The 23,124-nt window shown below is 55.0% G+C and overlaps 1 protein-coding gene across 1 annotated transcript; it reads left to right on the top strand.

Moving 5' to 3' along the window:
* The first annotated feature begins 476 nt into the window (after nucleotides 1–476).
* Nucleotides 477–23,117, top strand: GNL2 (G protein nucleolar 2). The gene is made up of 16 exons (XM_075554044.1): nucleotides 477–692; nucleotides 3,000–3,084; nucleotides 4,405–4,499; nucleotides 6,038–6,177; nucleotides 9,690–9,874; nucleotides 11,703–11,769; nucleotides 12,887–13,045; nucleotides 13,558–13,671; nucleotides 16,452–16,580; nucleotides 17,248–17,352; nucleotides 18,106–18,264; nucleotides 18,441–18,554; nucleotides 21,237–21,715; nucleotides 22,188–22,255; nucleotides 22,402–22,487; nucleotides 22,932–23,117. Exons 1-16 carry the CDS (start codon nucleotides 629–631, stop codon nucleotides 23,076–23,078), a joined length of 2,196 nt encoding a protein of 731 aa, XP_075410159.1. The 5' UTR covers nucleotides 477–628; the 3' UTR covers nucleotides 23,079–23,117.
* The last annotated feature ends 7 nt before the right edge of the window (nucleotides 23,118–23,124 follow it).

Below are 23,124 nucleotides of genomic sequence, written 5' to 3'. Positions count from 1 at the left end.
GATACATAGGCAAGGTTGGACCATGCAGAATTCTATAGGGATGGCAACGAGTCTTCCTTCCTTCCTCCCTCCCTCCCTCCCTCCCTCCCTCCCTCCCTCCCTTCCTTCCTTAATTCATAGGGAGTTTCAAGAACGGTGGCACCATCTGATCCGATAGCTCGCTGCCTGCTGTATGGTCGTCACTTTTGGAAGGGCTTGTAGGACAAATTCCGAAGAGAATTAAGCTTACGCGTCTCCCATTGACCTGGGAAGACGCGTCTTTGTTAGGGGTGGCCCCAGCTAGGAGTTCAGGGTCCCCGCGTCCACGGTCCCCGCGTCCACCGTAACTAGGCGGTTGCTATGGAGGAGCAGCTTGGCGGTTGCTAAGGAGGAAAGGGGCGGGGGCTGTACGTCAGGAGAAGTCGCAGCGGCTGAGGCGGGGGCGGAGCCAGGAGGGCGGCGAGGTAGCCGGAAGTCGCGCCCGGAAGGAGGTGGCGCGAGCGGAAGTGGCGTCACCGGGCACACGAGGTCCCGCTCGGTTCCTGCGGGTCACTTCGGCTGGGCCGGGCAAGTTCCGATCTCGTATAAAACCTCACGGAAGCCAGACTTCGAGCTCAGCCCCGGCCCCGACCGAGGGTCCGCCGCCAAGATGGTGAAGCCCAAGTTCAAAGGACGGAGCACCATCAACCCCTCCACGGCCAGCACGAACCCCGGTACGAGCGGCGGGCCCGCCGAGGGTGCTGCTGAAGGAAGCGCGGAGGACGGGCTCCGAGGAGACCGACGGGGAGGAGGGGAGCGCCGCGTTGCTTGGCGGGACCTTGAGCAGGTTCTTGGGAATGAGTAGGGGGAGGAGGGCAGTAGGGGGGTGGCGTCTGCACCCGGATGCTGCCGTCTTGCTGGCCGGAAGGGCAAGGCCCAGGCCCCTGGGGTCAAGTCGGACAAGTGGGCAGCCAGGCCTGGCAACCTGGGCGCCTTCAGGGCAGCCAGCCAAAGGCTGGCAAGCTCCGAGTTGGAGGGGAAAGAGCGCGGTTAAACTTGCCCTCTTGCGTGTCTGCGTTAGGTCAGGTGCTGAGTGCCACGCCTCCCCTCCCCACCCCTATTAGATATTCGTCTTGGATTTGCTCCAGCTCGGGAATTTGCTACAAAAACCATATCCACGAAAAAGTGGCGTTCGCCAACGCGGCGCGCATTTTAGCCCTTACAACAGGGCTGCTGCCGCCGTGGTTGTGACGGTAAAAGAGAGTAGACGCGGCACACGGAACCATCCCATCTAGTAAAGTGCATAGGAAACTGAAGATCGCTTCAACGAAGGTCTTTGGGGGAAGGGTGGATCAGAGATTGCATGAGGGCCCACCTAGAGGATGAGTCTGATCGCCTTTGATGGGAATCCCTCCCATTTCGATTGAGTCAGAAGTTGGCTGGCAAAGGTGATTTTGAGGGTTTGGGGGTGTTTTTTTTTTGACGGGCTTCAATGCATATGAAAGGTTTTCTGTGGTTGTTAACACATCATTCCACTTTTACACACTGGTATCTGAGCGTGTGGGGCCTTGGAAGGGCCCTGGTTTTTAGTTCCCTTCCAGTCTGTTCCTGCTGGCAGCCCCCACGGGTGCTGAGCAGAGCTGTTCCATAGCATTTACTGGCTTTTCGAAAGCAGGTTGTCAGGCCTTGCTTCCGGTGCACCTCCAGATGGGTTCAGGCTACCAACCCTGTGCCTAGTATGTTGAGTGAATTGTGCCACTCGTGGGCGGACGGACGCCTTTTGGAAAGCTCCGAATGGGTAAAATGAGAGATGGAGAAACTTGAGCCAATATAGAGAAAGTGCCTTGTGGCCTAAGGTCTCTCTAGTTGTCTGGTTTCTTCCGCCTGCTTATCTACACCACTTGTGGAGTAGGCAGAATTTGGAAGGCTCCTGTTATAAAAAGGTAACCTAATATTAACATGTTGACTAACCCTCTTTAGGGTTGAGATGTAAGGCACGATTTACTACCTATTTGACAGATTAGAGAAAAATCAAGTATTTCTACACTTAGGTACTAAAATTGTAGCCTTCCTGGTGCTTTGTTTATACTGGGCCCACAATTTTGGGTAAGCTGAGACCCAGGTGTGTGACGTACTGGCGCAGAGCACAGGTGCTGGCTCACTGGCCTGGGTTCACAGTCTAGCTCTGCCATGAAATAGTCACTTGCAAGGCGCATGAGCTGACTGGGCCCCAGTTTGAGTCTGAAGAAGGAGCATAATCATCTAGCCTACTTTTTAAGATGATTGTGTGCTTTCAAGCAGCGGTTCTCAACCTGTGGGTCGTGACCCCTTTGGGGGTCAGCCTTTTCACAGGGTCACCTAAGATCATCAGAAAACACATAGATCAGATATTTGCATGACGAGTCGTAACATTAGCAAAATTACAGTGATGAAGTAGCAACGAAAATCATTTTATGGTTGGGGGGGGTCACCACAGCATGAGGACCTGTATGAAAGGGTCGCGGCATTCGGAAGGTTGAGAACCACTGCTTTAAAGGAAATACTGCTGAGAATGTGGGCAGATAATTCATGCTCCAAAAAATAGGTGCTGTGATGGTTAGCAGGCCATCCTATTGAATACCAAAGAGTGGGGCAGCTGTGTTTACCGTGTAGCTCCAAATAACAGTACCCTGTGGGAGCATAGGGAGCCCTGGCGGCGTAGTGGTAACACAGTGGGCTGCCAGCTGGCAGGCCAGCAGTTCTAAACCACCAGCTGCTCCTCATGAAAGAGACAGGCCTTCTGCTACTGTAAAGAGCTACAGTCTCAGAACTTCACAGGGGCTGTTCTACACTGCCCTATAGGATCGCGCTGAGTTAGCATCAATTCGATGACAGTGACTTGGTTGTTGTTGGAACAAAATAAAGAGATCGTAGTAGAGGTTTTGCGATCAGGTAGCCAGCCACTTGACTACCGTGGGTGAGCCCGTTAGCCTTCTGTAAACAATGCTCGTCATGTAACTGCTGGGGTTCCAACAGCGTGCTTCCATCTCCCCCTCTCCTAGATCGAGTGCAGGGGGCAGGCGGACAGAACATGAGGGACCGCGCCACCATCCGACGCCTGAACATGTACAGGCAGAAGGAACGCAGGTGAGCACCAGCCACTGCCAGGGGCCCTCTCGTCGTCCCTCCGTGCCACCGTCCGAAGCGGAGTCCCATTCAGTCTTGGCTGTGCCCACCCTCTCCTTTCCCAGAGAGAAGTCATATATTTTCAGATATCGACCATCAGTGTTTTCTGTGGGCATTGTTACCAGAAACTGTCCCTTTTCAGTGGAGGCCTGGGTACTGGCTGGTGGGATGATGATTGGGCCGGGCAGGAGTGGGGTGGGGGGACCCCACAAAGTTTCTTTTCACAGCCTCAGCCTCCACCAGTAGCACAGTCTAAGCTCAGTATCTCTCGACAGAAGTGGAGTTGGTTTTTTATTAATCATTTATTGGGGGCTCGTACAACTCTTATCACAATCCATACATCAATTGAATCAGGCGTGTTTGTACATATGTTGCCCTCATTCTTTTCTAGACATTTACTTTCTTTCGAGCCCTTGGTTTCAGCTCTTTTTTTTGCCCCCTCCCTCCCCTCCCCTCCTAGCCCCCGATAGACTGTACATTGTTATTATCTTCATCTCTCACACTGACCGCTGTCTCCCTTCCCCCAGGTTTTCTGTTCTTCCCCTGATAGAGGGGTGCATGGTTATGTGTCGATCATTGTGATTGGTCCCACCTTTCTCCCTTCCTCTCCCCATCTTCCCCCTGGGGTTTTCTTTTTAACAAGAAACACAGGACTGTCGTTGGAAGCACATGCCCTTTGAATGCCACACTAGCGAGCACGGCATTCGGCCCTTGTAAACACGTGGCATGCTGGGTTCTGCTGAGGCAGCCTCTCCTGCACGAACTTGCTGAGTGCGGCACTTTATTAGCTGCTCTTAATTTGTTTGTTAATTAGATTCTTCATCCATTCTAAAAGATGTGCTTAAAACCCGACAATTAATGAACTGAATCGGCCTTAGTCACCCACTTTGCCTTAGCAGGTGCAGTTCTGGCCTAAGTTACCCTCGGCTTTCAATTGATTTGAACCAGCCCTCAAAGAATTACCCCCCAAAACACTCAAGTATGTGCTTTTTTTTTTAAGCTAACAAAGGAAGCAGCGTTTTTAGCATCGCGTTATTTGTTATTCATGTAGCAGAAGTCCTGTTGTGCTCTGTTGCAAGAGGTGAAGGGACTTTGGGGCAATCTGTTTCAGATGTGCAAGTCTTCTCGGTTTGCTTACTGAAATCTGTGTTTCACGATGCTTTACAACCAGAAAAAAAAAGAATAGGTCCTTTTGATGGAGAGGCGATTCCCTCGACCAAACTTTGCTGTGGCCTTTCTTCTGCTGGCGATTTCCAATCTATTATTATCTCCTCAATTTAGGAACAGTCGGGGTAAAGTGATTAAGCCCCTGCAGTACCAATCGACCGTGGCTTCGGGCACTGTCGCGAGAGTGGAGCCCAATATCAAGTGGTTTGGTGAGTGCTGTGGCCGTGACTGTGCTCTCCCAGAGGCTCAAGTGTCCACCTCCCCTACCCCTAATTTTTTTGTTTGGGGTGAGTGGGACTGACGAGGCTCCCATGAGAAGGGTAGCTGTGGAAAAGGACCCCAAACAGCCCTCAGTAGGGAGCGCTTCCTGCAGAGCCCTGTTGAAGCGAGCTCAGCACCGCTGGTCCTAAGTGAACCCTGCTGAGCAGCCTCAGTGACCAGCTCTGTGCTGTACCTGAAGCCCTTTTGAAACAGTGTTTCGTAATGTCCTTGTGTGCGAGCCAAGGTGGGCCCTTCCAGAGGATGAGTCGTGTCTCTCCTGAGTCCCTGTAGACCCAGGCTAGCCCCTTTGGGAACTCACCTGACAGTTCAGTACTGGTGCTTCTCCACTCCTTCCCCACTGCCGCGTGGGGGCCTCTGCAGGCCCTTGCTGGCCTGGGGCTCCCCTTTGTGCTCAGGAGCCCTGGTGGTGCTTCGGGGTAAACATTGCCCTGGCAACTGCAAGGGCAGTGGTTCAAAGCCACCAGCTACACCGCTGGAGAAGGCTTGTAAAGCTTGACACATTTCAGAAAGCCTGCTACATCGGGTAGCTCTGAGCTGGCGTCAACTCAGCGACAGTAGGCTTGGGTGGCCCTTCGTGCTTGGAGATAGACAGGAACGCCCTTCAAACATATTTGACATCCTTTCGTGGGGGTGATGCCCCCTTGGACACTGTACCCCAGATTCTCACCCACGAAAGGCCCTCAAAGGGGCATTTGGCCTGTCCTGGGCTTGGGTCGTGGCTCGACCTTCTGGGTGCCTGGGAACAAGTTAGTGATCCTCTGTGTCCTTTCCCAAACGATCATGAAAACAGGACTCACCTCCCAGGATTGCCGTAGTTTAAAAGAGTCGCTGTGTGCAAAGTGCTTAAGCGGTGCCTAGCCAAGATGTGTGCAGTGGAAGCAGGTGCTGCCGTCCGCATCGCCACCACCAGCACGCTGCTCTGCCTCCCGGCAGGTGTGCTACCGTCTCATTGCATTCGTTCTTCAGGGATGGATTCTCTCCAGGCCATGTTATCGCTACTTTATTTTGTTTCCCGTGAGTCTCGGCTTCAGAGTGGCCCCTTCAGTTCTTCTTTACCCTGCAAAGTGTGACCCCATCTGCTTACCAAAGTCGCCTTGCTTCCAGTCCCCAGCCAAATTCCACCCCGAGAGCGAGCCAGGAAGTGGGCCTTTTGCTAATCTCACTTCCATTCAGGCTGGTTTTCAGTTGCATGCAGTCAGGAGATGAGGTTCAGGAAACCAGAGAAGCCTTTGGTGTGTCTGGGTTGGTGGAGTAGTTCATGCCATACCAATGTAGGTGAGGGAGTTGGGACACCCCCCCCCCCCTTACTGTTTCTTGTACAGTAGAAACTTATCTAAAGGGTTGGGTGCAAGGGTTTGGGGCCTGGGGGCAATGTGACATCCATGTTTCGCGCATTGTGTTCGCCCATTGCAAACACAGATGCACAATGCTTCTCTTTGCAATGGCAATGTTATTTGTCCAACAGGTAACACACGTGTGATTAAGCAGTCATCTTTACAGAAGTTCCAAGAGGAAATGGACACGGTTCTGAAGGACCCCTACAAAGTCGTCATGAAGCAAAGCAAATTGCCCATGTCTCTTCTCCATGACCGGATCCGGCCTCATGTAAGCCGGGGAGGGTGGCCCCGTGCATGCCGTGGCTTGGTCAGACCCCACACAGACACCCCACCCACCTCCCACCCCTCTGAGCAGACTTGGCTTTCGTCCTGCTGGAGAGAGGGGTGGCCCGAGACCTGTGTCTGCTGGACCTGTGTCGGTCTCCCTTTCTGTGGGGCTCTGAGGCCGCCAGAGGCGCGCTCGGAGCTTTGTGGCTACAGTCCAGGTTTGAAAGTTCGTTCTGCATGTTGGTCCTTGCGCCACGCCTCCCTGGGTTCAGTCCTCAGCGAGCCTTAGCATTGCAGACTGTAAAGCAGAGGTCACCCACCTCGTAGGTCTCCATTCCACGTGGCTTAAACGTCTGTCATGCGTGCAGTGAGCTTGTAGCTAAACCGACACAGGCAAAGCAAGCCCGCTGCCAGTGAGTACCTGGATTCCCACCCCCGTGTCGAGGTTCTGAGACGTATGGGAGAAGACAGCCGGGTCTTTTCTCCCTCAGAGCAGCCGGTAGGCGTAAACCACCGACTTTGTGGTGAGCAGCTCCGTGCTTAGCACGCCCCACAGTAAGAGCTGAAGAAAGAGCTCCCAGAGAAGGCGAGCCCGCCGCGGGCAGTGGCTTGAGCTTCCGTGTCACAGAGTGGAACTGAGCCCTGTGGCGGTCTCCTGCTTTTGGCCAGAGCAGATGGCCCGGTCTTTATTCCACGCTTCAGCTGGTAGTCGAGGGCCAACTGTTGTCAACACCCAGAGCCAGCTAGATTCTCTTGTCGATGGATTCTGCTCACTGAAGCCGCACGTCACAGTGTGAAATGAGCCCACAGGTCTGCTAGGCCACATCACCGGGCCTTCGCCCCTTGGAGCATCTGGGTGGGCTCAGACCACCAGCCTTTGGATGGGCGGCTGAGCGAGCACCTCGCCATTGCGCCACCAGGGCCGCTGCTGTGAGTGCGTCCCACTCAGCAGCCCTAGAGACGGCGTTATGGGCTGCCGTCTATGGGAGCAGCGCCACATCGTTCCCTCGGGGCTTTTTAGTTAGTAGCTTAGCGCTTTAACCGCTGTGCCCGAGGTAGGTCATCACTATTACAGGTGCAGTTCCCCCTTTATCTGTATTTCTAAAAATCATTTTGTTGTGAGCTCATACATTTCTTATCTCAATCCATACATCCATCCATTGTGTCAGTCACATTTGTACACTTGTTGCCATCATCGTTCTCAAAACATTTGCCTTCTACTTGAGCCCTTAACATCGGCTCCTCATCCCCCCCCACTGCCCGCTGCCCCCTCCCTCATGAACCCTTCATGATTCATACATAATTATTACTTTGTCTCATGTTATACTGTCTGACGTTCCCCCCCTGCCCCCACTTCTCTGCTGTCCCTCCCCCCGGGAGGAGGTTATATGGAGATTCTTGCAATCGATTTCCCCTTTCCACCCCACATTCCTTCCACCCTCCAGGCATCGCCACTCTCACTGGTCCTGAAGGGGTCATCTGTCGTGGATTCCCTGTGTTTCCAGTTGCTATCTGTGCCAATGCACACCCTCTGGTCTAGCCGGATTGTAAGGTAGAATCCCCCTTTTGATTGTGTTGCATTAAGTGGCCTTTGAGGAAATGGAGAGTTGGGTTCATGTGGACAGGACTCCCTTGGGTGCTGGGTGCACCCATAAGCTTCCACGAGGCCTCGGGAGATTGTAGTTGGCTGAAGAACCGGAGCGGACTTGGGTGGAATGAGATTCTGCAGCCCCATCAAGAGGTGCAGCAGTGGCCCGTGGCCCGCGTGACCTTGCTTGGGTTGAACAATCCTTCCCGGGCCTGTCTCGAGGACAGCAGCTCAGTCCCAGTATGGGGAGGGCGGGACCACCGACAGGCAGACGTGGATTAAGCAGCACGAAGCAGAGTGGCCCCGGCCTGGGCCATTGAGTCAGGTTTTGTCAGTTCTGCTTTGTTTCATGAGAGACTAGAGAATGGCCCCTGTTAGGGGAAGGCTTGACTCCTTTCAGGCAAACACATGAGCGTCATTCATGAACCACAGACAAGTTGCTGATTTCCCTTGTTCTTTTGCTTGCCCTAAAGGCCTCTTTTAGCCCATGATTGAATCTTGTTTATGGGTGGGTGGGGGAACAGAGGTTCTATTACGGGTTTATTGCTTGGTTGCCCCTTGGGGTTGCCCATCGCATCTCAAATCCAGTGCTTCAGCTCCGGTGTCGGATGCAGGCTCCCCAGTTGTCCCCGTCCACGTGTCACAAATGGTGTGTTGTCTGTTGGGGACTGGAAACGCCTTACTGACTTTCCTGTCGTGCGGTCCGGCTCGCCCCTGGGACCCTGTCTGCACAGCGGCGTGATCAGATGTGCTGCTGCCTGTGGCGCATGCTCTCCGGCACACGCGGCCGTCGGTGCCCGTGAGCAGCATAAGCACAGTGCTGTCTGGGGCTGGCTCGTCCAGATGAGTGCGCAGAGTTAGGTGTGCATCCACAGGCGTTGTGTTCCTAGGTGCCTTGAGCAACTTTCAGGGCGTTTGGGTCATGCTCAGTTTTTGACCCAGTAGCCTAATTCTTGTGTCAGGTTGGCATCCTCTGTTTGGGGGAACCCTCTAGCTGGTGGGTAGCAAGTAAAACAAAACAGGCATTGGAGGATCGGAGAGGACAGTAAGAACTTGGGGGGCTGTGAATTGCAGAAGCGGGTGGGGTGGGGCGCTCCCTCATCCTGTGAGTCACCGGTGCTGACAGGGACTTCAGCAGAGGGCTGCTCTCACCTTCTGTAAGACAGCACCAGCTGCTGCCAGAATCCCTGCTCCTGCGCCTCCTTTACTGGCCCTTCAAGTTCAAGTGAGGATCGGGTGCCTCTCTTATCACATCTAAACTTTGATTTTGGGCCTTTGCTAGATGTTTTTCCTCCGCAGCCTTCTCCATGTGTGTTTAATAAAACAGCGTTACCTAAATTAGGGAGACTGTTATCTGAAACGAAACTGCAGCTTACAAAACAAGCAGTTCCTTTCAGCCATGCAAGAAGTGCACTTCCAAGAAAAAGCTGGCATTTACACTTGGTTTCCAAAAAACACACACATTTGACTATGATGGTCCTTGACAAAATCTGTGAATTTGGCGAATTTTACGCACTTGTTTGAAAGCTCAAAAGGGTGATCAGAAGAGATAAGTTCATTTGCATCGTTGCGCGGCCTGATTGCATCTGACCGGAACGTATGATAAATGCAATCAAGCAGGGTTTTTGGCAGGCAGGTCGCATGCAACTATCCCTCTTTGCTGTGATGATTTGTACTAGTTGTGGATTGCTCCCAGGAAGCGGGGAGAACTCTAGAATGAGGGGAGCAAGTGGGGTGGGCGCCTTGTAAGGAAGCTGTTGTGATCTGAAACTGGGCGGCAGCCACGTTTTTCTAGATTTGGGGATGGGTTGTACTTGGGGTGGGGGGGCGGGAAGCAGGGAGCATTGCCAGGTGGGCGTGTCACCACTCCGTGTTCGGCTCCCACTGCTCCCCTTACTTTCCCTAGTCGTCTCCTTCCCCTGCAGAATGCCAAAGTGCACATTCTTGATACTGAAAGCTTCGAGACGACATTTGGCCCTAAGTCTCAGAGGAAACGGCCGAATTTATTTGCCAGCGATGTGCAGTCTCTTGTGGAAAATGCCGAGACGTCCACTGAGAGCTACGACCAGGGAAAGGACCGCGACTTGGTGACGGAGGACACTGGTGTGAGGTACGGTGTGGTTCGCCGCTCACCCTCCCGGCCCGATGTGCGGCATGTGCTTTGCACAGGTCTCTGCGAGTTAGCACGTTCGACTGGGAGCGTTGGACCCCTCGCCCAGGCTGAAAATCATTTCACCTGGTTTGCTTGCCACTTGCTCTTAGGGAAGTCTTTCCCAGCTCTGTCTCTGCGTTGCCAGCGGGAGAAAGAAGGACTGTGATGTTTTCTTCTTCATGAGAAAGCCTGTACAGCTCCAGTGAAGCCTGTTAACAGATACATAATATCAGGATGAAATGTCCTTACAGGAGAGAAGACAAGTGAAAGGATATACGTTTTTTTCCCTCTCTTCCAAATAACAGTGTGTATTCTTCCTCAATACAATATAAAGCTAGGATATACTTTTGGACGAGGAGCCCAGGTTGTCCTCCAAACCACTCCCTGTACCTTCAAGACTAATCTTTACAAGAACAGACAGCCTCCTCTTTTTCCTGCAGAGCAACTGGTGGGTTTGAACTGCCCACCTTGAGGTCAGCAGCCTGATGTCTAACCCAGTGGTTCTCAGCCTTCCTAATGCCACAGTTCCTCATGTGGTGATGCCCAACCATAACATGATTTCCGTTGCTACTTCTTCACTGTCATTTTGCTGCTGTTGTGAATCGGGCGACCCCTGTGAAAGGGTCGTTTGCCCCCCCCCCCCAAGGGGTTACGCCCCACAGGTTGGGAACCACTGGTCTAACCCATAGTGCCATGTATACTTCTTAGGTTTTCCTTCAAACCCAAAACCAGCCCTTTCACCATTGGTTCTTTTCGCATTGTAGTGATCCTATATAGGTTGTCCAGGGCTTCAGCGGGAGTTAAGTCCACTTAAATTTTCCTCATCGAGTTAAAGGGTCCCAACGCCCCTCGGTGATCTCGTAAAGGAACGTAGGCGTGGTCCACGGACTCGTAGCTGTGACCTCAGGACTGTTGGCTGCTCGTCTCAGGCCCTGGCCTTGGCGCGTCTAGTCCAAGCAAAGGTGCAGCAAGTCCCTTATCCTTACAAGTCTTTGAATTGTTTGGACTTGCTGGTTGACTTCAACCTTCTGCTGACTTGAATTTTTTGCTCCTCCAAAAGCTGTAGTAAGGAGTGGGGGAAGCCAAAGCATTTTTGTTGAGTTTATCCTCGGTTTGATGCTTTTGAGGCCAGGATATAAACGGATTTGAAACATCAGCAGAACGATTTCAGCTAACTTCCGTGGGAGCTGTGCAATGTCCTAAACCCTCCCTGCCATCGAGTCGATGCGGACTCCATGGACCCAGTAGATCTGCCCCGTGGGTTTCTGAGCCTGTACCTCTCTCTGCACGGGCGCAGACGGCAGGCAGGCTTCCTCTCGCTCCGCGGAGCGCCTCGTGGTTTCAGGCGCGTGCAGCCCAGCATGTGGCGCCCCGCACAGCGTCGATTGTGGCTCGGGATGGAAGCCAGGGCGGACGGGCCGACTCTGGTGAGGGGAGTGCTGCACGGGCTCTTGTTGGCTGTCACCTTGATGGGAGCACATCACCAGGCCTTTCTTGTGCAGCGCTGTTTGCAGGTTTGAACCATTGGCCGAGAGGCTAGTGGTAGAGTGCAGTCGTTTGCCACCACCCAGCAGCCAAGGTGATGATTCAGGTGACCTGCCAGTTCCACTCCACAGTACTCTTGTGACTCAGGCTCCCTAGTTACAGTTCAATTGGTTTGTCTCCATGTCATACCCGACCATTTGGGGATTAGCCTTTCCTTCATTGCCTGGTTGGCTTTTCCCTCGAATATCTTCTGAATCTCCCGAGTGTTTCGGTTACTCATTTGGGGTGCTTTCTTATTTAGAAATGAAGCCCAGGAAGAGATCTATAAAAAGGGACAATCCAAAAGAATCTGGGGCGAGCTCTACAAGGTAAGGACCGCACGTTCTCTCGCTGAGTGCGTGGTTCCTTTGTCTCTCACAGTCCTGTGGCAGCAGGTTTTGCTCTGTTGCAGCTCTGTCCGCCCATCTTATCCCTGTTCCCCGCAAAAGCAACCAGTTACTGCAGCTGCGTGCATTCTATTGAGGTGCCAGGTAACTGCATTTTAAAGATAGCTGTGACACTAACAGCAGCCTGTTATAGACTCAAAGGTTCCTTGTTGATATTTCTTTAGAGCAGCTACCAAAATGGCACTCTGGTTTAGGTGCCCAGATCAAACCCAGCTCACCGTCCCCAAGTCCCTTCCAACTCCGCAGCCCTAGAGAACAGCAGAGCTGCCACTGTGCTTTTCTGAGCCTTTACCTGATGGGAGCAGAGAGCCGTGCCATTCTCCCTTTGAGACCCCGGGGGCTCACACCGCTGACTTTGCTATTAGCAGCTCGATGCGTGGCCCACGACGCCACCCGGGTTCCTGTACATAGATGTGTATGTGCTGAAAACCACACGAAGTTACGGTGTCCGGCCCTCTGGTTTGATCCTGAGAAAGCCCGTCTCCAAAGGTTGACAGCCTTCCGACAGGCTCCTCACACACGCACGCACGCACGCACGCAGGCCCGATACACACCCTACCCCACCCTGTAGGAGAGGCTTTGCGTACCATGAGCTCTGATCTAGTGATTTTCAACTGGCTAAACTGAATGTCCACGTGCCAGTACAGTACTGGGATCACAGACATTCAAGCAATAAATTAACACATAAAGGAAACTAGAACCATGAAGACGAACAGAATTTGTTTTCTGTAAAACTGTCTGTAACCATAGACTCTGGGGAGTTGTGAAAGTAAGATAATGCATAGCAGTCTTGCAGGTGAGGTGGGTGCCACGGAAGCCAGCTTTCCTGCCCGAGGTAGGACACCTTTCCAAGACCCACCAGCTGAAGCGGCAACTCTGCACTCGGGGCCTTGAGCGCGGCCGCCACTGACTGTTCCTGTGGTGCAGCTGCCTCTCCATATTCTCATCTCCCCTGTTTCCCGAAAACTGTCTCCCCCCCCCCTCCCGTCTCATTGTGTCTGCATCTGGTAGCCAGCCCTTACCGCCTCTGAATTTGCAGGTGATCGATTCGTCAGATGTTGTAGTTCAGGTTCTCGACGCCAGAGACCCGATGGGGACCCGCTCCCCTCACATTGAGACCTACTTGAAGAAAGAGAAACCCTGGAAACACCTCATCTTTGTTCTTAACAAATGTGACTTAGTTCCGACCTGGGCAACGGTAAGGCCGCCCGAGCACCGGCTCCGCATCCTCGGGGCCACCTCTGTTTCGTGGTTTCTGGGGTGTGGGGCACTCGCCCAAGCGCCGCCTTCTTGAGACAGCTTCGAGTCACTGGCGTGTTCTCGTTGAAAGCGGGATTCCAGTGTGCTTCCTTGGTGCCGGGCACGGGACGGGGCGGCTTTGATCCACTGGCGGTTTGCAATAGGACGGCCGCGGTGTCCCCTTCAGAGAGACAGCGCCACCACCACTGGCTGGCCTGTTTTAGATTATGCAAAATAATTGCATTTTGCTCGCAACGAAGGCATTGTTGGAATATTGTTCTGCATTTGTAGAACAAAGACGTTTATAAAACAAAAACTGCCGTACTTGGAAAACCAGTTCAAAGAATGCTAGCTAGTTAGCATTTTCCTGAAACAACTGTGTATTTGCAGGGCAATCCAAGCTTCAATTCCTCTCTGCCCTGTAAACAAACCCACTGCTAATCAGCGCGTCTTCTCTGTGTTTACCCTTAGAGACGCTGGGTTGCTGTCCTCTCTCGGGATTACCCGACGCTGGCTTTCCACGCAAGTCTCACGAACCCCTTTGGCAAGGGAGCGTTTATCCAGCTTCTCCGGCAGTTTGGAAAGGTGCTGAACGGGCCCTCTGTCCCAGGCCCCGCTCCTCGCACGTGGTCCACAGTGACGACCTGCAAAGAAGTCTTCTAGAGGAGCGACCCGAGAGGATTCGGGACCGCCTCGCAGCTCCAGCCTCTGCTCCGGCATCCGCCTCCCGCCTGTCCCGTTCCAGCACCCGAGGCTACACCCCCCCCCTTCCCCTGCCTTTACAAAGCCTGTGCACTGTCAGGCAAGCCCTGTGCCTGTCCTTGGGTAGTTGGGTGGTGACTTGATTCGTTCCCCCTGGCTACTAACAAAAAAGACCACGGTCCTTGACCCCACTTCCCAGAAGCCCTGAGCGGCCCTCTCCCTTCTGTTGTTTCCTCCACGTGTCTCACGGGTGCTTGTGGTTCTGGCTCTCCTGCCTGGCCACCCCCGTTTCTGGGTGCACTAAGGTTCTGCTACGGACGATGAAATTCTGACTTTCTTACGGGTCTCCCTCCACTCCTACTTCCTGCTCCCCTGGTCTCAGTACCATTTATATCCCAATGTTTAGTTCAGGCATTGTTGCATTCGGTGTTTCGGTTGCTATGGCAGAGTAATGGGCTGGTCACAGCTGAGCCCCCCAGGGTGCCATTGTGAAAATTCCTTTCCCCTAAGCCATGGTGCTTATGCGTCTGGCTGCAGTCTGCAAGGTTGGCAGTTCAAAGCCACCAGCTGCTCCTTGGTGAAACATCTCGGAAAACCCTACCTGTAGGGTCGCCATGAGTCAGCACTGACTCACTGGCAGTGCGTTTGGTTTGCTTGAAACCTTTTATTTTCTCAACTACAATGTGTCCTGTTGTAGTTGTGTCGGTCACTAATGTGTGTCTCCACCTTGGTCCCCAGCCCCCTTCTCTGGCTGAGTAGGAACTCCCAGAGTACTCAGGTGAGCAGGCCGCCTGTTTCAGGCGTGGCCCGTGGCCGTGTCCCTTGGGTCTGGGCCTGCTGCAGTGTCCTGCCGGGGCCTTCCTGCCCCGGCACCCAGGCATACCCACGGCTGAGCCCTGGGAAGGCACCTTGCTTGTCGGCTCTCTTCTGGAGCTCTTTACTCACCTGTTTCTTCCTTCTCCTGGAAGACACTTTTCAGAAGCTGAAAATAACCTTTGTTCTGCCCTCCCACCAAGCACACCTTGTCCAGGTGTAACATTTTGGCAGGAAATCCCTTTTTCTCAGAATGTGGCTCAGGCCCCAGCCCCCAGACTCCGCTCCCCTGGCCATGATCTTTCCTTTTTAAATTTCCATTCTAAATGTTCCCATGACGCACCTCGTGTTGTTCAGTGGGCGTGGGGCACAGCTGCCCCCCTGCTGGCACCCCGCTTCAGGAGTTGGGTGTGTTCCTTCTCTAGGTCAGTGTGATCTGTCTGGTTCTGCTCGCCGGGCCATACCCTTTACGGGCCCCTCCGGCTGCTCCATCCCAACACGTCGTTTTCCTATCCCTTTGAACTTCCAGTTTCTGAGAGCGCTTGTTTTACTCTGTTGGGTTTCTGCACCACCACCACCCCCAACACACACGCACGCACGCACTTGCATCCTGTTGTGAGTGGATGCTGCTTGCTCTCTGGCTGTTGGAGAATATTACTGAGAGAGATATTTCGAAATCCTCCCGGTCCTGTCATTGGCTTTGCCTCCTCCAGCTCTCTTCCGTGTGTTGTGCTGTTTTTCTCTTACAGCCTCACTCGACTGGGGGCTGTTCTTGGCTTGCTGTAAGCACCGGGAGGGCTTGCTGCCCAATGGACTTCACTGCAGGGTGGTTAGGCAGTTTGCTGGCAGATACCCTAGATGTCAGTGTTTGTCAGTCATCCTGGTATTGGGGGCCATTGGTTCTCCCCAGCAAGGACTCCCCCAGCCAGCAGCACTGGGAGCACCCGGGCCCTCGGGAGTAGGAGGCTGGGAACTGCTGCCTTCAGCTGATGTTTCTCTCGATCTTGGGTTTCCACAAACACTCTCTCGGTCCGTTCCTTAGGAGGCACAAGGACCCAGGCTCTGCTTTTCTTCCGAGGGGAGAGAGAGGCTATGTGCCTGGGCTGAAGGGGGGAGTGGGGCAGGGCCGTTGGCGCTGTTTACAGGGACTGCTAGCCCGGCCTCCTGCGCTCAGCCCTACCCTCACACGTTTCTGGGACCCTTCCCCCCCCAAGTCCCGAGGCTTTTGGCAATTTGTTGGCATGATCTCTGAGTCTTTCTGTTTCAGCCATTTAGCTTCGTACTTGGAAGCAGGTGAAGTCAGACAGGACTTTGTAATAAGCTGCTGGCATTTTGTCACCACCCTCCAACTGCTCCGAGTCGGTCCTCTCTGTGTCGCTCGGCTGTCTCCTCGCTCCGTCAGCAGGGCCCGGCACCGATTGACAGGCCTTCTTGGTAACTGCTGGAGACTCCCCCAGCCTCTAGCTTGTGCGGCTGCTCTCCCCACCCCTTGTTTACTTTTGTGAGTAAAAATGTTCAACGTATTGTGCAAAAACAAGGGGAAGTCATAAGAGTTGGTAAATCTCTGAAGAGCCTCTTTCCAGTGGACGGTGGTGTTCTGAATTGATGACTAATGAGCTCTTTGTTTCTCGACCCACATACTTTCAACCTTAAGACGCTCATCTCTAATTTCACATGCCCAAGGAAATGACTCACCTCTGCTTTATTAATAACGCTATGGGTCCAGCTGTGTGGGTGGCGTGGGCCTCAGCCCCATATCAAGCTTAGCAGCGGGTAAGGCAGCCCCTGTTGTCCCGGGGTCACTCAGGATTGCACGTGAACTGTGCATGGTTTTGTTGTTTCCCCACCAGCTGCACACTGACAAGAAACAGATCAGCGTTGGGTTCATAGGCTATCCAAATGTTGGCAAGAGCTCTGTGATAAATACACTGCGTTCTAAGAAGGTTTGCAACGTGGCCCCCATTGCCGGTGAAACCAAGGTACGTCTGGCTTGAGAAGGAGGTCTGGTCACGGTGGTGGGTTAGGGCCTGGGAGGTTCGCCCCTGCTGCTCTTGATCAAAGACCGCCCCTGGAGGTTGGTCTGCCACCTCCTGGTTTGGAGTGTCCCTGAATTGTTTCTGCCCGCCTTGATGGGAGCAAGGGTGACCGTGCCAGAGTGTGGTTTCATCAGTGCTCTTCGTGTGGAAGCCTGTGTCACGGGGTTGTGACTCCTATCTTTTACTTGATTCTCCAATAAAACTAACCCCAGGCCCATGTGTTGCCTGGGTCAGTTGGAGAACTCTGCCTTCCGTTGGGTTCTGACCATTGGAACATCGCCCCAGGAACACAGTGTCTGTTTAAAGCAAGAGCGGTCAGGCCAGATTGAAGTGCAGAGAAAGGTTTGCAGGGTATTCTTGCCCTAAGCAAGTTGGAAATCCGGCCTCCGCCTTATTATGACCCCCTCGCTGCTGGGAACTCTCGTTGGTGCTTGATGGCAGTGTCTCAGGCTGGCACAGAGAGAAGAGTGGATTAGTGGCTCAGTCAGTCAGCAGGTTGCTTCACTGTGCCCTCCCTCCACCCCCATCACGCCCCCGCCCCCCTTCTGGGTCTGTGTGGGTACTAGGTGGCTGGGGCGGGGCCGTGAACTTGGACGTCTCTCGTCCCCAGGTCTGGCAGTACATCACTTTGATGCGTCGGATCTTCCTGATTGACTGTCCAGGTGTGGTGTACCCCTCTGAGGACTCGGAGACCGACATTGTGCTGAAGGGGGTGGTGAGTATCGGGGTCCCGGCGGGCCCTCTCTCTGCCCCTGGGCGAAGCCTGGATCCCTTTGCTCTTTCCACATTCAAAAGGCGGTGGGGGTGTGGCAGGCTGCCCGACCAAACTCGAGGAGCTTGATGCTACACAGTCGGCCTTGCCACCCCACCAAGGGCTGTGTGAGGAGCTGGCGCAGCCACGGGAAGATCTGGGCAGTGTCATCCCACAAAAGAGTGTTTCGTTTACAGACAGGGTCCAAAGGGAAGGCAGGCCTGTTTATGTTTAGTGATAATTCATCTCCATGGGTTTATGGGCTGAGTCATTCTGGAGCCCGGTCATTTCCTCACTTCGCTGCTGAATACGACCAAGGCTCTTAGATGGTTCCACTTCACTTGAAACCAGTGCTTCTGGCTATACGTACTGTGTGTGCACCTCCCTCCCCGCTCTCCCACACGATCCTGTTCTCGGGGCCCTGGCATCAGCAGGCGCTCAGCCGTTTCTGCCAGTCCAGTGTGCACTGCTGGCGGAAGCCACAGCCAGCTCGTGGTGACCTGGGATTAGTGCTGTGTCCCGGGCTCCCTCCGCTGTGGCTGGCTTGCGGCGGTGCTCAGCCGGCCGTGTCTCGCCACCTTGGAGATGGCTCCCGCCAGGCTCCCCATGCCCGTGGTGTTGAAATCTTTTCCAGTGTGGTTCCTGAGGACAGTGGGGACATCGCTGCTGCCATTACCAAGGGGTAAGGTAAGCAGGGCACTTCCTGTCGCCGTCTAGGTTCAAGTTGAAAAAATTAAGTCTCCCGAAGACCACATTGGTGCCGTGCTTGAACGAGCAAAGCCAGAGTACATCAGCAAGACGTACAAGATTGATTCTTGGGAGCACGCTGAGGACTTCCTGGAGAAGCTGGCCTTCCGGACCGGGAAGCTGCTAAAGGTGAGCCTTCGTGGGCAGCAGGTGTTCGGCAGGGACCCCTCTGCATGCTTTCCGCGCGCCGTGTGGAACTGTCCCGCAGGGGCTGGTGAGCGCCTCCTACCTCTGAAATGCCTGGCAGCTGGCCGGTAGGTCTGTTTTGCTTTGAATTTAACTGGGGACTCTCTGTGGCACTTCAGGGCGGCGAGCCGGACTTGCAGACCGTGGGGAAGATGGTCCTCAATGACTGGCAGAGGGGCCGGATCCCCTTTTTTGTCAAGCCGCCCAATGCAGAACCCTCGGCCGCCCCGCAGGTGAGAAGATGGTTCTCAGATACCGAGCCCCCTCTTGGGAAGCCTGGGGTCCTCTGCCTGCCTCCCTCCCTTGATGGAGCCTCCCCTCTGTGCCTGGTGGTGGAAGGAAGCTGTCTGTCTCTTGCTCCCGCGACCTCTGCAGGGATAGGAAGCCCGCATTAGTCCCAGTCTTGGGGGAGTTAGCCCGAGGGCTCCCTAAGGCCTCCTGTGACCTGAATCTTGTCCAAGGCACAAGGAAAGATTTCTCCGAGCCTATGTGTCACTGGCATAGATTAGGGTGGCAGCGTGCCGGGCATGGGGGAGAGGAGCGGATCGCATCGCCGTGCCTCCAGAAGCTTGCCATCATGGCAGCGGGTGCTCAGGGAAAGGAGTCTTCGAGTTGGGCCTCCTGGGCGGAGGTGAGACGCTGCTCTCTCGTCTAGTTCTCTGAGCCAGCCAGCAGGCTCCTTCCTCGTCCCGTGGTAAGGTGTGCAGTGGTTACGCGTTGCCATGCCACCTGCAAGGTCAGCAGTGTGAAACCACCCGCGGCTCCTGGGGTGGGAGACGGCCTCCCTCCTCTCATAGAGTTACGACCTCAGCAACTCCCAGTGGTGGCTCTAGGGTCGCCGGGAGTCACTTCTGGCTCACAGGGAGCCTGGGTACAACAGAAGGAGACACCCCTCCCCCCTCCCCCCCCCCCCCCCCCCCCCGTCCGGCAACATGCTCTCGGGTTCTTCAGTGTTGGCCCGCTGTCATAGCCCCTGGTCAGTGCATCTCGTCACCGGCTTTCCTCGTCCTCCTCCCTGGCCCTTTGCTTCCCCAAGCACGCTACCCTTCTCCTGAGCCTGCTCTCTTGACGACCGGGACCAGTTCACCATCCTTCCCTCTGAGGTGCGTCGTTAGGAATGAAGTCCTGACAGCTTCTCCATGGGTCACAAGCGCCTGCTTGGTCTCCGTGCTCCAGGCTGTACTCCTTGGCCTTCACCAGCAGGCGCTTCAAGCCCTCCTCGCCTGGAGCGGGCAGGCTTGCGTATCGCAGGCTGAGTAAGCCTTCATCCCTGCCCAGGTCCGCCTTTTCATCATATAATCCAGCTTGTCTGGTGAGTGAGAGGCTGCGACACAGGCGCACACCATCCCTGACTTGAAGCTATGAAGTGGTTCCCTTGTGCACACCCACCACTGCCTCTCGATTGTGTCCCTAAGCAGGGCACCCCTGTTCCTCCTTAGTCCAGAAGCTGCGCTGACACGGGTGTCACTTGAAATACCAGTGACCTGGCTTCCGTCATCACAGCAACACAGCCACCGCAGGATGACAAACGGACAGGCTCCTCCTCTAGCTTAAAGAGGTGGCTTGGGATTTCATGTGTGTGCTGTGGTCTTGTGTGTTTCTGTGGCCCCGGGTTATCTGCTTCCTTGAGCTCCAGCGTTCCAGAATCAGCCGTTCGTGCCCCATTCTGTGGTGCATTTAGTAAGCATCTGTCGAGCAGCTCCTAAGTACCAGGTCCTCGGTCCGGTCCCGAAGGCACCCTCTGGCCTTGTCTTTCAGCCTTGGCAACGCACAGCCACCACAGTGCAGCCAACTGACAGACAGCTGGTGGGCCCCAACTGACACGCCTGGAGAAGGCCCGGAAGCCTGAGGGTTGTGAGGAGACAAGGGCAGTGCTTTTGTGTGCAGCCAGGGCGGGGAATGGCCTCGGAGCAGAGGCCTAATGATGTATGTGAGGCAGGCCCATGCTGAGACGTCCTGGGAGGCGAGCACCCAGGCAGAGGACCAGCAAGCTGCTCTGATGGAGAGCGGAGGGGAGCCACCAGGGCTGGAGTCTGGAGGGCACAGGGAAGCGTGATCCACGGGGAGCCTTGGAGGGTTTGTGTGGGTGAGGCGTCTGCTGCCCTCTCAAATGGTCTTTCTGGAAGTGTCTGTCTCTGCTCTCTGCTGACCCTGTGTGGCAGTCATGGAGTTGTCTTTAGCCCGTCACCCATATTTAGTAAAGTTTAGGCGGTTAAGATCATTCTTAACAACTGTGGTGTGTGTGTCTGTGTCTTTTGTCTGTCTCCCTGGGTCCTTGTGTCCCTCAGTGTAGAAACCTGTGAGAACCTGAACACTAAAAATCACCTCACCAGAAAAAGTTCAGCTGTCCATCCACCTTCTCCATTCAGCTCCCTGGGTGGGTTCTTGACGTCGGTCACGCTTTCTGTGACCGCTGGTGACCCAGGAGCATCTCGAGTCCTGTGAGAGCCTCCGCCGCTCCGATGAAACTGGTGCATGTACAGTGCCGTGAGAAGCCTGGCACGGGCTGGCCCTGGCACCGTTGCCGACAGCAGCCCCTTCTTCAGAGTGCCCAGCTCCAAGTACTCAGTCTTCGTCCTCCCTCACCAAGCCCCCTGGCATTGCGCCCTTCCTGCAAGAAGTCTCCTCGTACGCGAGCCTCGGGCGAGGAAACGATGCTCGTGCCCCTGTTCCCTACAACAGCGGGGCTGCCTGGCGACAGTCGCTGCAGTGGGTTTTGATGGCCAAGTGCTACTAGGACGGCCGCACTCTTTGGGACAGTGGATACATTCCTTCCGTAGTCTGAACACTGGACTAGGTCATTAACGTTGACGAGCTTCCTGAAAAGACTCCGGTGTGGGTGTTTGGGGAGTTCCCTTAGCCCTAGGAAGAGGGGTACATATTCTCATTTTGTCTGCTCTTTCCCCTTTCCACAGCCTGCCTCCTCCTCCTCTTCCTCATGTCTGGAAGTTGCCACAGAGGCTGCTCCAAACAGCCTGGAAGAGGAGCCGCTGGCCCCCGTCGGGGAGGTGTCGGCCTCTGCCCTGGAGGAGGACGGAGGGGAGGGCGAGGACGGCCCTCGGGACACCAGCTGGGCAATGCAGCAGATCCTCGCTCGCGTCCGACAGAACTTCGGCAGGATCAACGTGGCGCCTGAGTTTTCCGGGGACGACCTGGCTCCCGTGGAGGTGTCCTACAGCGATGAAGAGCCCGGGAGCTGCTCTGCGGGGGAGGAGGAGGAGGAGGAGGAGGGGCAGGAGTCGCCAGGCGACGAGGAGGAAGAGACTTGCCAGGAGCCCCAGGAAGAGCCTATGGAAAACAACAGCAGGGCCATTCTCCAAGCCCTGGATGAAAAGATCGCCAGGTACCAGAGGTTCCTCAGCAAAGCCAGAGCGAAGAGGTTTTCAGCCATCAGGTAGCGCTTTCCTTTTTCTCTTGTTTGATGTTTGTGAGTTGCTTGTGTTCCTTTCCCTCAAGTGAGCAGAGGGGTGTGGGTGTGGGTGTGCTGACTCTATGTCCCTGCAGGACAGGAGCACTGCCCCTCTCAACCACAGCAGTTGAGAATCCCACGCGAGCCTCCTTTGCACTTGGCAGCCCGAGAGCGCAGGGGCCGGCTTTGCCCTCCTGCAGGCGGGCGAATGGTCTGCGTCGTGGTAAAGCACACTGCAGTGCACGGGGAGATGGAGTAGGAAGACTCGGATTTTCCCTCTTGGAGCCACTTTGGTTTTTTAATGCCCTAGGAGCTAAGGACGCTGGGAGGGGGCATCAGTTTCGGTCAGGGGTAGGGGGCTGCATGAGCAGGGCGTCTGTTTCCCTGGCTTGTGCCCACATCACGTGTGAGCCGGGCACTTGTTGGGTGCCGCCTTCACTCCGCTTCTCCTTTGCAGAATATCCAAGGGGCTGAGCGAGCAGGTCTTTGCTAAATCGGAAGAGCCCGAAGACGCACAAGATGAAGGTAACCTGGAATTACTGAGAGCGCGCTGCATCTGTAGGGCTGGGGAAACCTGTGCGCCCTCTCCGCAGGGGTCTCCTTGTGGGCCCCACAGCCCTAGGATGGGTCCCAACCTAGCGTTTCCCTTTCTTTCCTGGGTATGTTTCTAGCACCTTCCAGGAAGGGGAAGAAGAGAAAGGCGCCCAGAGAAGAGGAACGTGGAAGTAAAACTCGCAAGACACTCACGTCCAAGGAGGTGCGTGTTTGGGCTCTCCGTCTTGCTTAGTGGGGACGCAGAACTTCTGAAGCGAATGTTCCAGAGCGGACCCGCAGGCGGCCCGGCTCCTGTTGGAGGTCTGCAGAGGGCCTGCTCCTGGCCTGCACGCACCCGGCTGCCCTGTGCCAGAGCCTGGTCTGGGAGGGCCCTGCAGTGACCCAGGCAGACAGATCGCCACCCTGTGCGTAGCGGCTGGGTGGGTGCAGGGGCCCTCGGCAGTGTTGTTCATGGGCATGTTCAACCGGAGCCCAGAAGACCACCTACCTGTCAGGACGTTGTAGAAAGCAGGTGTGCACTGAATGAGGGCGGCCTGGGAGTTGAGTGAAGGGAAGCGTAGGTCAGGGAGGCGAGGCTCCCCCAGTCGCTGTGCCCCCTCGGCCCCTCGAAGCCTGGTGTCTGACGGGCCGCGCCTTCTCTTGGCAGCGGAGGCGAGCAGCCCGGCAGCAGCACTCCAGAAAAGTCGGGGTCCGCTACTACGAGACACACAACGTGAAAAACAGAAACCGGAACAAGACCAGCAGCGGCTCGGAGGGACAGAAGCGCAGAAAACTCAAGCACAATAAGCAGTAACGGGCCAGAGGTGTTTATTAAATTATACAAAAACACGCAGTTCGAC

The sequence above is a fragment of the Tenrec ecaudatus genome, chromosome 1 (genome assembly GCF_050624435.1).
Source record: "Tenrec ecaudatus isolate mTenEca1 chromosome 1, mTenEca1.hap1, whole genome shotgun sequence".
NCBI lineage: Eukaryota > Metazoa > Chordata > Mammalia > Afrosoricida > Tenrecidae > Tenrec > Tenrec ecaudatus.
Note: the sequence above shows the minus strand (reverse complement) of the source record. Positions and strands in the feature narration are given on the sequence as shown.

Bases quoted from the DNA above. Each gene is read 5' to 3' on its own strand.
- GNL2 (XM_075554044.1), top strand. From the start codon at position 629: ATGGTGAAGCCCAAGTTCAAAGGACGGAGCACCATCAACCCCTCCACG. The intron at 3,085-4,404 runs GTGAGCACCAGC...TCCTCAATTTAG, and splicing joins TACAGGCAGAAGGAACGCAG to GAACAGTCGGGGTAAAGTGA. The intron at 18,265-18,440 runs GTGAGCCTTCGT...GTGGCACTTCAG, and splicing joins GGACCGGGAAGCTGCTAAAG to GGCGGCGAGCCGGACTTGCA.